Source organism: Canis lupus, chromosome 29, assembly GCF_048164855.1.
Source record: "Canis lupus baileyi chromosome 29, mCanLup2.hap1, whole genome shotgun sequence".
Taxonomy (NCBI): domain Eukaryota; kingdom Metazoa; phylum Chordata; class Mammalia; order Carnivora; family Canidae; genus Canis; species Canis lupus.
Window position 1 is genome coordinate 30537512 of NC_132866.1, and position 13025 is coordinate 30550536.

Consider the following 13025-nt stretch of genomic DNA (forward strand, 5'->3'; position numbering starts at 1 on the left):
GAAGCAGGCTCCATGCACTGGGAGCCCGACGTGGGATTCGATTCTGGGTCTCCAGGATCGCGCCCTGGGCCAAAGGCAGGCGCTAAACCGCTGCGCCACCCAGGGATCCCGAGATCATTTTCCTATTAGAGATCATCACCACTCCCAACTGCTTATCCATTTTCTCAGATATTCTTGACAAAAAAAAAAAAAATTATAGATAATGATAGGAGAATTTCTCTTATTCGAGCAATTTTTTGTTTTGTTTTTGCAAGGAAGCTCTATGCCCAATGTGGGGCTTGAGCTCACTACCCCAAGTTCAAGAGTCGCATGCTCTACCTGAGCTAGCCAGGTAGCTTGAGCAGATTTCTGTATGTTATTCTATACTGTAGCCTATATGGGAAGCAGAATTAAAAATAATTCTCAATTAAAATAAGAGACACCTGGCTTTAGCGTAACAACTTGTATCAAAAATATTCTTTATGGTCCTGTCAATCCCTTTTGGCCATATGCCATCGTCATGGTGGATCACATCAGTGTAAGTGACGGTTCCTTTGGTTTTCACTATGCATACATGTCACTCTAGAGTAGGGGTGAGCAGACTTTTTCTGTAAAGGGCCAGATAGTGACTATTTTAGGCTTTGCAGACACAAAAATAGCTGTAGACACTGAAATGTGGTAGTGTCTGTACTGCAATAAAACTTTATAGGCATGGAAATTTATTTTTTATTTTTATATTTTTATTTATTTATTTTTAAAGATTTTATTTATTTGTGAGAGACAGAAATAGTGACCAAGATAGCACAAGCGAGGAGAGGGAAAAGCAGGCTCCCCATTAAGCAAGGAGCCCAATGTGATGCAGGGCTCAATCCCAGGACCCTGGGATCATGACCTGAGCTAAAGGCAGATGCTTAACTACCTGAGCCACCCAGGTACCTCTTATAGGGATGGAAATTTAAATTTCATATAATTTTCATGTGTCACAATATATTCCTTTGATGTTTTTCCCCAGCCATTTTTTTTTTTTTTTTTGAATCCCCAGCCATTTAAGAATGTAAAAATTAGGGGATTGAAAGTATCTTGATAAGCACTGAGTAATATATAGAATCACTGAATATATATAGAATCACTATATTATATGCCTGAAACTATCTTAATACTCTAAACTATACTAGAATTAAAAGAAAAAAATGTAGAAACCCTTGGCCATATGTACAGTCTTAACTGGTTGCTTCCTATTCCTCATGCAGAGATATTGAATGTTCCTTCACCATCATCCTTAGGATTCCTTTATCTTTGCTCTTGGATCAGAGACTCTATTTCCCCAGGCACTCTACTGTACCTATATCTCTCAGATTAGAGATGTCTGTCTTACCTCCCCAGAAAATTAAACCTCCAGATTTTGCTGGAGAAATGGAGGAGCTGGGAAGCAATCTGGGTGGTCAGATTGCTTCTCTAATCCCATTCCCAATTCCAAAGGCACCTGGTACTGCCAGTTGCAAAGCTCTTTGAGGACTACAGTGTATATGGGTAGTTACTCAGCTTTTCCCAAGCCTACCGAGGATTCTGTTGTTTTGGTGGCCCTTTTGAATCATTTTCTTGTCCATCTGCCTATTCAGCTTCTAAAATTTTATTGCTAGCACCTCTTAACCTATTTTCTTCAACCTTTAGCTTTATGTCTTTTCTTTTTAATTTTTAATTTATTTTAATTTTTCTTAAGTAAGCTCTACACCCAGTGGAGCCTTGCAATCACAACCCCAAGATCAAGAGTCACATGCTCTACCAACTGAGCCAGACAGGTGCCTCTAGCTTTATGTCTTAAAAGAAAATCCCTTTGCTGTATTTTTAGTGTTGTTTCTAAAGAGGAAAAGGAAAATCTGATGTGTTTTCAATCTGGCTTTTTGACACAGAAAACATTGATGCTTTTTATATTGCCGGAATTTTTTTATAAGGGTAAAAAAATGGAAATGTCCATCAAAGGGGAATTATTTAAATAAATTATGACTCAACTATATAATGAAATAGTGTTAGCCACTATACCTAATGTTGTGAAAGAATAACAATACCACAGAAAAATGTACCCAATGTATTAAGTGGGGAAAAAAAATCATAAATCTTATGTTTAGAACAATGACAGTTTTAAGAGTATATATATTTTTTAAAGAGAAAACTGTCTATTAACGTATAGTCATAATATATATAGACAGAAGAAAGTAGCTTACCAGAAAGTTAGGGTGCTTATCTCTTGGGTCGCAAGATGATAGATCAGATAGAAAATAAATGCCCAACAGACACAAATTCCCAAGGAACATGTAAGAGTAAGCATGTCTTCCTGCTGGGGCTTCCTGTCACACTATTCTGTCAGATTGGGTGTAAATATCACCCTATTTTGAAGGACTGTTGGAGTAATTGCTGTATCCAAGGGTGATCTGAAGAGTTTTGCAAATCCTTGGCACTTTTCCCTTTTCCAGCCACCTAATGATCCCCATGGCATCCAGAGAGAAGATCTCATCCTGAGTCTTCGAGCTGTGCTAGCTTCCACACCGCGATTTGCTGAGGTAGGTCTAGCCAAGGTTAGGTATGTAGCCTCTGCCCAAAGAAGTGTCTGAAGAAAGAGCAGTAAGAGAATGGGGAAAAAGAAAGATCCAGAATACATTTTTTGGGTATGCCATCCTTCAAGTGTCTTTAGGCATATGTGGCAAATATCTTCAGAATAGAAAGTAGAAACCTTTACCATCTCTTTGTTTAAAATAATAATCCAGTCCCTATATGGTGCTATCTTTTAAAATCCTGCAGTGTTGCCAACTAGCCCATTTTTCATGTTAACTGGGAGTCTGGCAACAGTTTGGCAGGAAGATTGGTTTACAGTCACAGCTCCTGTCTCAGTTCTTTGTAGCTCTTTGATGTAGCTACTACCCTTGGGGCCTGGTAGTAATAAGGATGTAGTTGACCTTGGTGCCTTGGTGTGGCTATGACACTACCCTTCTCAGGCTTCAGTTCTTCCTTTTTTGAATAGTTCCTGCTGCCCCTGCTGATTGAGAAAGTGGATTCTGAGATTCTGAGTGCCAAGCTTGATTCTCTGCAGACTCTGGTGAGTGATTTTTCTTTCTCTAGGGTCCAACTGCCTTTAGACAGTTGATGGGTACTAAAGGAATATAGATTCAGAGAGTCAGGGCCCTCATGAGAGGGATCCCTAGTATTTGGGCCTATATGTTGACCAAAGTCCCCCCACCTCCACCTCCCCAGCTACATATTGTCTGGTCCTATAGTCACTGAGTGGCAACTGAGGAAAGGCTGACCAGGGCTCCTCTTTATGCTTATTTTCCATCAGTCAGGACAAGCTCCCATTGTCCTGTAACCTGGATAGAACTCTTGTGGAATCCTGCTGATTCTTCTCCTGACAGCCATGCTCCTTGAAATGCCATTATGCTGATATGCCTGCATGTCTTCAGAAGTCTGGCTGTGTAGATAGCTGACACCTGTGCTTTCCTTGGCAGAATGCTTGTTGTGCTGTGTACGGACAGAAGGAACTAAAGGACTTCCTCCCCAGCCTTTGGGCTTCTATCCGCAGAGAGGTGAGCGTTAATTAAATAAACTCACTACTGTTAACTCCCATTTGTCAGGCATGAGAAGAAATATATACACCTTGTCCTTTTCCCTGTTGCCCAGGTTATTCAGCAAACCATAAGGGGGCATACTTCTAGTTGAATGACAAGGGAGAGAGTTCCTACATAGGGTGTTTGATAATGGCACACAATCACTTTTGTGTAGTGCCGACTTCCTGCCCTTATGATAAGGAGCATAGGTCATGGTGCCTCTGGCATCATACTTAATAAGTGTGTGTTGGGGGAAGGAAGAGACTTAGGAATGGGGATCCCAACAGCCACTGCTCCAAGTTGAGATCCTGTTTCTCAAAAAGTACCATGTATCTAGTACACTAGTGGGACTAAGGACTTGGTGTGAGAATCTATCAGTTGAGAAGAAACTCCACCTTGGGGATTAATTTCCATTGCTGTGCTTAACTTCCCAAAGGAGATTGGCAGTGGGAGGATGAGCTCTCACCTGGTGCAGGCTCACCTCAGTAGCCATGGGATCCCTCCCTGACAGGTGTTCCAGACGGCAAGTGAGCGGGTGGAGGCTGATGGCCTGGCAGCCCTCCACTCTCTGACTGCGTGTTTGTCTCGCTCTGTGCTGAGGGCTGATGCTGAGGACCTCCTTGACTCCTTCCTTAGCAGCATTCTACAGGGTAATGGGGCCATGGCAGCCAGAAAGGGGGTTGAGCACAACAGAAGTTCCTTAAGGCCAATGAGCTTTTATAAGTAGCCCTTCATATTCAGTGATTTGGGTGCTGGGGCCTTACTTTGAATTGAAAACACTTTGAGTGGTAACTGCTAGCAAACTGTCCTATGTCTCGGTCTCCAACTTCTGTGGACCACAGGGGAATCAGACACCATTCAGCTTACTCCTCAGATCTGTGATGTGCTGCCTTTCTAGACTGCAGGCACCATCTATGTGAACCGGACATGAAACTGGTGTGGCCTAGTGCCAAATTGTTGCAGGCAGCTGCAGGTGCATCTGCTCGGGCCTGTGACCACATCACCAGCAACGTGTTGCCTTTACTGCTGGAACAGTTCCACAAGCACAGTCAGGTAAGAAAACAATCTTCTGAGGAAATGGTGGAACCTCTTGCTGGGATCTCTTTCACAGAGAGAGAACTAAGCATTGAGCTTGTCCCATATAGTAGATCTTGAGTTTTGCTCCCATCAGCTGCTGCTGGTTCCCATGTTCACTCGTTTCCTGACACTCTTACATAAAAGGATAATTCTCCCTGCTTCCAGAGAAGTCAGGACTGAAATCCTTTAAAATATTCTTTGACTTCAATACTCCTTAAAACATTACAGAGCAACCAGCGACGGACAATCCTTGAAATGATCCTGGGTTTTTTGAAGCTGCACCAGAAATGGAGCTATGAAGACAAGGGTGAGGTTACTTTCCACATGTGGTGTCCTGGGGGCTGCTGAGCACTGTGTTCCAATGAAAGATGGCAGGCAAAGAATGCTACAGAGAAGTACTCTAGAACAACATTGGTCCTGTTGTTCAGAGGTTGTAGCACAAGAGAACACTTACCAGATGAGGCCTGTTTATTTTTTTCCCAGTGTACCTCCTGGACACCCAATGGATTAAGCTCTTTGAATCTTGCCCCCAGTTGTCTTTGCATCACTGCTGAGTCAGGGCTTTCCTCTAACCTGGACTCTGTTTGTCCCTAGATGAAAAGCCGCTGAATGGCTTCAAGGACCAGCTGTGCTCACTGATGTTCATGGCTCTGACAGACACCAGCACCCAGCTTCAGCTTGTTGGCATCCGTACACTCACAGTCTTGGGTGCCCAGCCAGGTACACTTAAGGGAAAGAGAAAAGAGGGGGTATTGGTCCCTTCCTTGTGATTGTCTTTCTTTTGTTTTGTTTGTTTGTTTGTTTGTTTTTTTAAAGATTGTATTTATTCATTCATGAGAGACACACAGAGAGAGGCAGAGATATAGACAGAGGGAGAAGCGGGCTCCCTGTGGGGAGCCTGATGTGAGACTTGATCCCCGGACCCCGGGATCATGACCTGAGCCAAAGGCAGACAGTCAGCCACTGAGCCACCTAGGTGCCCCCCTTCCTTGCAGTTTTCCGTCTTAAGTGAACAGCAACCTTAATCCCTTGGTTCTCAATGAAATTCTGGATGATTTGGGATTTCTTTTTTTAAGATTTCATTTATTTGAGAAAGAGATATGCCCAGAGGGGGTGGGGCAAAGGGACAAGCAGACTCCCGCCTGAGTGTGGAGCCCAACAACATGGGGTGGGGCTGGATCCCAGGACCCCAAGATCATGACCTGAAGTCAGCAGCTTAATTGACTGAGCCACCCAGGCACCCTGCAATTTGGGATTTCTAATACGACTTTTGGAAGAGCTATGGTGGCTACAGAGGAAAAAAGATGAGGTTTGTATTTTCTTGTAACACAGATCTCTTGTCTTCTGGGGACTTGGAGCTGGCAGTGGGTCACTTGTACAGGCTGAGCTTCATGGAGGAGGACTCCCAGAGTTGGTAAGAATCAAAAGCAGTGAGAGAGAACAAGCTGTTCCAGGGCTCTGTGCTTCCAACCCTTGACTGTCCCTAGGGGAGGTGGGCACTGTTTGGCTCTGGCTACTAACTAATTGGAGATGTCAGACTTCTCTCTTGTAAGGGCATTAAGAAGCTCTGTCCAACTTAGTGGTGTAGGTACTTGAGTCCTGCTCTTCAGCAAGGCAGGCTTGGGAGCCCACACCCCTGAATTTGCCTAATGGCAGGCCTATGCAAGAGAACTATGGGCCAAAGCTCAGCTGCTGCTTATCTGCCCTGTGCCCCAGCAGGGTGGCAGCACTGGAAGCATCAGGAGCCCTGTCCACTCTCTACCCTGTAGCCTTCAGCCGCCACCTGGTGCCCAAGCTTGCTGAGGAGCTGTGCAGAGGTATGTGTCTCTGATCTTCTGTGGCTTACCCCTTCCCAGGGACACTTGGGGGCCTTTATGTGTGCCATCACACAATGAAATCATGTTTCCTGGTTTCCTTTCAGGGGAGTTAGATTTGGCTAGAGATGAGCCCACAAAATGCTCCCGGCATCTACGCTGTTTGCAAGCCTTGTCAGCTGTATCAACACATCCCAGTATTGTCAAGGAGACCCTGCCTCTGCTGCTGCAGCATCTCTGCCAGATGAACAAAGGTTATTACTAGGAATAATCATCAAGGAGCTGGGCCAAATGGGGAATCATAGGCAGGTTTGGAGTTGAGGCCTCTTTGGCAGTGGTTCCATTGGTGGCTATACATAAGAGTCACATGGGAACCTTTAAAAAATGTCAATATCTGGGCCTCACTCAGTTCAACTAAGTCAGTCCTTGAGGAGGGATGGGGTTTGAACAATAGGAATTGTTGAGTACCCAGGTGATTTCAGTGTGAAGTCAGAATTGAAAAGCACCGCTGTAGGGCCATGCTACTCAAAACATGTTCCATCAACCAGCAACGTGGGCACTGTCTAGGAACTTGTTAGAAGTGCAGAATCTCAGGCCCTATTGATCAGAACTTGAATAAGATCTCCACCTAACTCATACACATGTCTGCTCCAAGGCATAAGTGACAGCAGCTATTGCTACTGTGAACCTATGCACGCTTATCATGGGCCCTAATTTCCTAAGCTGGCTTTGCACTGCCCAGAGCCCTTTGTGGTAGATCCAATGGGTGTTCTAGCAGCTGTTACATAGTAGAAAGAGCACTGAACTTGGAGTATGGCCAGGGTTTGACTCCTGACTTTGCACTTACTGTGACCGTGGAAAACCATTGGTAGTTTTATTTAGCCTCCACATCCTCTATGAAATGGGGGAAATGATACTTCTCTGGTGCTTATGAAAACTAAAGGAGAAAATATATGAGTGCTTGTATTGCAGAGTTGCCACAGAGTCGGAAATTTTGCTCCAAAATCTGAGTAGGTGAAAAAGAATCACCAAGAGAATAAAATTTGGCTCTTTATAAGACACTCATGGACTCTTTAGTCACTTATCTTTGATTATTCTTCCCATATTCTGTATCTGAAATATCTGGAAATGCTTTTAAGAAAACTTTGCTGAGAATACTTTCTCACCACACAGGGAATATGGTTGCAGGAACCAGTGAAGTTATTGCCGTCTGTCAAAGCCTCCAGCAGGTGGCAGAAAAATGCCAGCAGGACCCTGAGAGCTGCTGGTATTTCCATCAGACAGCTGTACCTTGCCTGTTTGCCTTAGCTGTGCAGGCTTCCATGCCAGGTGAGTTTCTGCACCCCACACCTTCTCTAGCTATCCCACCTCTGGACCTCAGCCTTCCACTAATATTGAACAGCACTGTCACCCTGAGGCTATCTCTGGTATTCTATTTTATACCAGTTGAGGCTTCTTTTGAATCCTTTGTCCCCAGAGTGAGATTTTGCACTTTAAGCACAGGGTGCCAACCTGACCAGTGACAGGAATCAAAATCTACTTGTGTTAGCAACAGTCAGAAGGATGCACACCTTTTTTTCTGTATAATTGCTATGTAATTAGCCTAGTTTTAGAATTAGGCTCTGGAGTTAAGCTGACCTGGTTGGGTTTCATGTTCAACTCCACCGCTTGTTAACATAATTGAAGATATTTAGCCTTTTTATGCCTCTGTTCCCTCAATTATAAGAGGAAGACAAAGAGTGAGATCTACATCACAGGGCAGTTAGTAAGAAATAAAAATGTGTGGTGCCTGGGAACATAGTACATAATATATACATATGGTCGCTCCATGTATGTAGCTGCTGTGATAAAAGGACCCATGACAATACATCCATATTATTTTCAAGTTTTGGAAAAAACTATTGCTGAAATCAAGAAGTTAATAACAGCTAGCTTTATTTTCCATGCTGCCCAGTCTAAGGACTGCACAAAGTTCTCAAGAGCTCTTTGTGGCCCATGTTAAGCACTCCTGCTTCTGATGCTGTCCTGGTGCTCAAGGCTACAGCACTACTAGAGGACAGGTTAAAAACTGCCATTTTAACTGGAATCCTGATGATGACAGGACCTAATCATCTGAACTATAGCCATGGCCTGGTGATTCTGTGTGTGTGTGTGTGTATGTTTTGATTTTTCAGAGAAAGAACACTCAGTTCTGAAAAAAGTACTGTTGGAAGATGAGGTCTTGGCTGCCATGGTATCTGTCATTGGCACTGCCACTACCCATTTGAGCCCTGAGTGAGTATAATCATTGTTGTGGCTTGATCCTAGGCAGGAGGATAGAATCTTGGGAAGAAACAGCAGGTTTCTGAGCTGTCTTCTGAGCTGTCCTTTTACCCAGAATCAAATGTGGAGGGAGTTGTTTTGCTGGCAAAGTAAGAGGAAAGGGCTATTTTAGCAACATGGACTGTGGGGGTGGGAGAGCTATGGGGGAATAATGTGCAGAAGAACCACCTGTGGAGCATTTTGGGGTTTTTTTTGTTTTTTTGTTTTTTGTTTTGTTTTGTTTTGTTTTGTTTTTTTTCTGTGGAGCATTTTGAAGCATACGTTTGAGTTCTCTGACTGGATTGTAAACTCCAGAACAGATTTAATTTGGTTCACTGCTAAATCACTAGGGCCTAAAATGGGATGGTTCTTGGCACATAATATATGTTGAATTAATACCTGCCGACTGTGTGAATGATCGTGTTCTGGCCCATTGACTCAGTGACTCTAATGTGAACCCAGGGTATTTCAGAACCCTGGCTCCTTGGTGATATGTAGTCCTCTACCCCCCAGTTTAGCTGCCCAGAGTGTCGCCTGCATTGTACCCCTTTTCTTGGATGGCAACATCTCCTTTCTGCCTGAAAACAGCTTCCCTTGCAGATTCCAGCCATTCCAGGTAAGGGTCTGATGGACTAGAAGGGAGAGAATCTTGGAACTTCTTTCCTTCAAGTTTTGAGGGCTAATCTGTAATGGGTTTGGGGTGCAGACAAGCCTATTTCTGGCAGGACAGGCTTACTAGAGCTCTTCTTCCTTTATAGGATGGCTCCTCAGGACAGAGGCGGCTTGTTGCACTGCTTATGGCCTTTGTCTGCTCCTTACCTCGAAATGTGCGTACATTTGGGAAGTACCCTGGTTTAACCCTGACAAGGGGAGGCAGATCCCAAGTGACTTCTGGGCACTGCCATATGCTAAGCTGATCTTTTCACTGGAGAATTTAGTTCTCATCCATCCTAGCCCCTGCTGCCACTTTCTACTGGGTATCTCTTGGAGTGTGAGTGTTGTCTGCGTGCATTACATGGTCAGGTTTCATGTAGGTGGAAATTCCTCAGCTGAACCAACTCATGCGGGAGCTTGTAGAGCTGAGCTGCTGCCCCAGCTGCCCCTCCTCCTCTACCGCCGCTGCCAAGTGCTTTGCAGGACTCCTCAACAAGCTCCCTGCAGGTACTGAAATGAGACTGGGGGTTGGGAGCCTCCTGGAATCAATTACTGATGAAATCATGGAAGCTATTCTCTTTAAAAAAAGGAGCTGTTAATAATATAAAGAGCCTCCCAAGGGACAGCCCTTAGGACAAGAGTCAAGACCCAGAGTTGGGCAAAGCATTACAGGACATAAGAGGGTTCAAGCAGAGTGTTCTGTGTAGGTCTGTCATCATACTCCCCACAGGGAGCTATTAGAGATCATTTTTTACTAGAAATGGATCGCTCTTTCTGAATACTAGCACTCCTGTGTTAGGAGATACCAGGCTCTCATGCAAGTATCCTAGAGCTGAGTGGGCAAAGTCATAGCCAGAATGATACTATTCTTTTCTAAAGGCTTCTCAGGGAGCTCTGCATTTAAACAGCTTACATCTTCTGTTGTTAAAGGAGAAATGTGTAGCCTCTGCATCAAGTGTTTCTTATTTTTAGGGCAACAGCTAGATGAATTCCTGCAGCTGGCTGTGGACAAAGTAGAGGCTGGCCTTAGTCCTGGGCCCTTTCGCAGTCAGGCCTTCACACTGCTTCTCTGGGTAAGGAGCTAGAATGGATTCTGGTTAGACAAAGAGACAATTATGTCTAGTTAAATAAAATTTCTCCTTTTGACCTCGAACTATACGTGCGCTTCTTGGGACTCTGGGGTTTGAGTGTCATACCCTGATTGTTCTCTTTCTGATTATAGGTAACAAAGGCCCTTGTACTCAGATACCATCCTCTCAGCTCCTGCCTTACTGACCGGGTAAGTCCGTTTTGGAGACAGGAGAGCCAAAGATGTAACCAGGAAATTCCCCATATATTCTATTCCTCCCAGAAACAACTGTCATCCTCCTCTTGGGTATTTAAGATTCATTTTTCTCTTCTAATAAACCTCTTTTCTCCAGCTCATGGGCCTCCTGAGTGATCCAGAATTAGGCCCGGCAGCAGCTGATGGCTTCTCTCTGCTCATGTCTGACTGCACTGATGTGTTAACCCGGGCTGGCCATGCTGAAGTGCGGATCATGTTCCGCCAGCGGTTCTTCACAGATAATGTGCCTGCTTTGGTCCAGGGCTTCCATGCTGCTTCCCAAGGTGAGAAGGGTCTAAAAGAAAGGCCCCAAATATATAGACCTCTCCTTTGCTCAGGCCACATTCTCTAAAGTAATTTAGAACCTGAGTGCTTCTTTAGAGCTGTACCTGAAAGGCTAAACGTCCAGATTCTTATCCCATGTTTTTCCTTTGATGAGCCTGTCTTGCCTTTTCTGAGCTTGAGGATGGTTTTTTTTTTTTTTTTTTTTAAGGTTTTATTTATTTATTCCTGAGAGACAGAGAGAGAGAGAGGCAGAGTCCCAGGCAGAGGGAGAAGCAGGCTCCATGCAGGGAGCCCGATGTGGGACTTGATCCCGGGTCTTCAGGATCATGCCCTGCGCTGAAGGCAGGCACCAAACCGTTGAGCCACCCAGAAGGAATCCCCCCCCCTTTTTTTAAATCTTTTTCTAGGCTGATGTCCCGCTGCTTCATAAGAGGTTGGAGTTGAATCCCCAAGCCATATGTCTGAGACCAGTTTCTCCCTAAGCTTTTCCATGTTTTTACAGATGTGAAGCCAAATTACCTGAAGGGCCTGTCTCATGTACTTAATAGGCTGCCTAAGCCTGTGCTCTTGCCAGAGTTGCCCACGGTAAGCCCCTGCAATCAGAGCCTCAAACAGGGACTAAGCCACTGTCCCCAGCTGGAACATTGGGGGGGTGGAGCAGGCTCATCACATATGTGATCATGCCCACCTTCTCTGTGGCCCCTTAGCTGCTTTCCTTGCTGCTGGAGGCCCTATCCTGCTCTGACTGTGTAGTACAGCTCTCCACCCTCAGCTGCCTTCAGCCTCTTCTATTGGAAGCACCCCAGGTCATGAGTCTTCACGTTGACACCCTCGTCACCAAGTTTCTGAACCTCAGCTCTAGCCCTTCCATGGTGCGTTAAGCCCCCACGACTCTTTGGCCCTTACATCTCTCATGGGTCTCCCCTCACCCCCCTATGGCTGTGTTCCAGGCTGTCCGGATTGCTGCACTGCAGTGTATGCATGCTCTTACTCGTCTGCCCACCACTGTGGTGAGTACCTGGGATGGTCCTCTCTGGCTTAGACCCTTAGTAGAAGAGCCAGAGAAGTACATTTTTGCCTTAGTCAGGTGAGACTTGCCACCCTGCTGTGTGATTTAGGTAGGAAATGGGAGGTACACCCAGGCAAGGATTTGCCTGACTGCCCTGTAAGAGAATGGCCACCCTGCCACATAGCATCCTCTGGAATCACTAAAGGAGAATAGGAGGAATGTTAGTTTTAAAGTCATAGAAGCAGCCCTTTTCAGTTGGTGTGGTTGAGCAAGGCTGTGGCTCTTCTAACTCCACAGCTGCTGCCGTACAAACCACAGGTGATCCGAGCTTTAGCCAAACCCCTGGATGACAAGAAGAGACTGGTGCGCAAGGAGGCAGTGTCAGCCAGGGGAGAGTGGTGAGTTTCTAGGTCGTGGGTAAGATGGGATTGAAATGAGCTTCATTGCTGATGCTGCCAACATTCTTTTCACCTGCAGGTTTCTGCTGGGGAGCCCTGGCAGCTGAGCCCAGTCTTGGCCTAGGCTCTTTGGACAGACAATCTAACCTGGAATTACTAACTATCAAGCCATCTTGCCCGAGTTAGGGAGACTACTCGCCTCTGATTGCCTCTCTCTGGGCCACTGTTGCATGGCCGTAAACATAGGAATCCTGACTTCTAATGACTTTGTGAAATAACGAGTGTGAGACTACTTGTGTTTGAAGAAACATCTTGGTCTTGGGGCTCTTCCATTTATTTGTTAGAAAAAAGGAGATACGCTGCTGAGGGGTGAATGCAGATGAATGTGGACCAGGATAGGATGATGGATGTGTGTGTACCTACTGAAGAATAAAAATTTCTTTTGGTAATGGGGCTGTCACATATTTCCCCGTCCCCACTTACACCTCTGTGGCACATAACTAGAACACTACTAATGACAAGGACTTGCCAAGAATTCTTTGGGGCATCCACCCCTATAAGAACACAGGAAGCATGACCAGAATATGT

At 45.1% G+C, this 13025-nt stretch overlaps 1 protein-coding gene across 8 annotated transcripts in view; it reads left to right on the forward strand.

Annotated features, from left to right (window-relative positions):
* The window catches only part of MMS19 (MMS19 homolog, cytosolic iron-sulfur assembly component), a 34750-nt gene extending 21864 nt beyond the window's left edge, over positions 1-12886 (forward strand). For 6 of the 8 annotated variants that reach the window (XM_072805794.1, XM_072805790.1, XM_072805795.1 and 3 more), the window contains 23 exons: positions 2451-2537; positions 2996-3070; positions 3477-3554; positions 4087-4225; positions 4474-4628; positions 4881-4959; positions 5247-5372; positions 5985-6066; positions 6369-6469; positions 6574-6720; positions 7640-7795; positions 8641-8740; positions 9281-9383; positions 9526-9594; positions 9802-9928; positions 10394-10494; positions 10644-10700; positions 10843-11029; positions 11533-11615; positions 11738-11902; positions 11981-12040; positions 12337-12437; positions 12517-12886. In XM_072805794.1, coding sequence (XP_072661895.1) covers positions 2451-2537; positions 2996-3070; positions 3477-3554; positions 4087-4225; positions 4474-4628; positions 4881-4959; positions 5247-5372; positions 5985-6066; positions 6369-6469; positions 6574-6720; positions 7640-7795; positions 8641-8740; positions 9281-9383; positions 9526-9594; positions 9802-9928; positions 10394-10494; positions 10644-10700; positions 10843-11029; positions 11533-11615; positions 11738-11902; positions 11981-12040; positions 12337-12437; positions 12517-12544 — 2406 coding nt within the window. In that variant the 3' untranslated portion in view covers positions 12545-12886. The remainder of the gene's footprint in view (positions 1-2450; positions 2538-2995; positions 3071-3476; positions 3555-4086; positions 4226-4473; positions 4629-4880; positions 4960-5246; positions 5373-5984; positions 6067-6368; positions 6470-6573; positions 6721-7639; positions 7796-8640; positions 8741-9280; positions 9384-9525; positions 9595-9801; positions 9929-10393; positions 10495-10643; positions 10701-10842; positions 11030-11532; positions 11616-11737; positions 11903-11980; positions 12041-12336; positions 12438-12516) is intronic. The other 2 variants (XM_072805791.1, XM_072805793.1) reach the window with 2 other exon arrangements.
* The last annotated feature ends 139 nt before the right edge of the window (positions 12887-13025 follow it).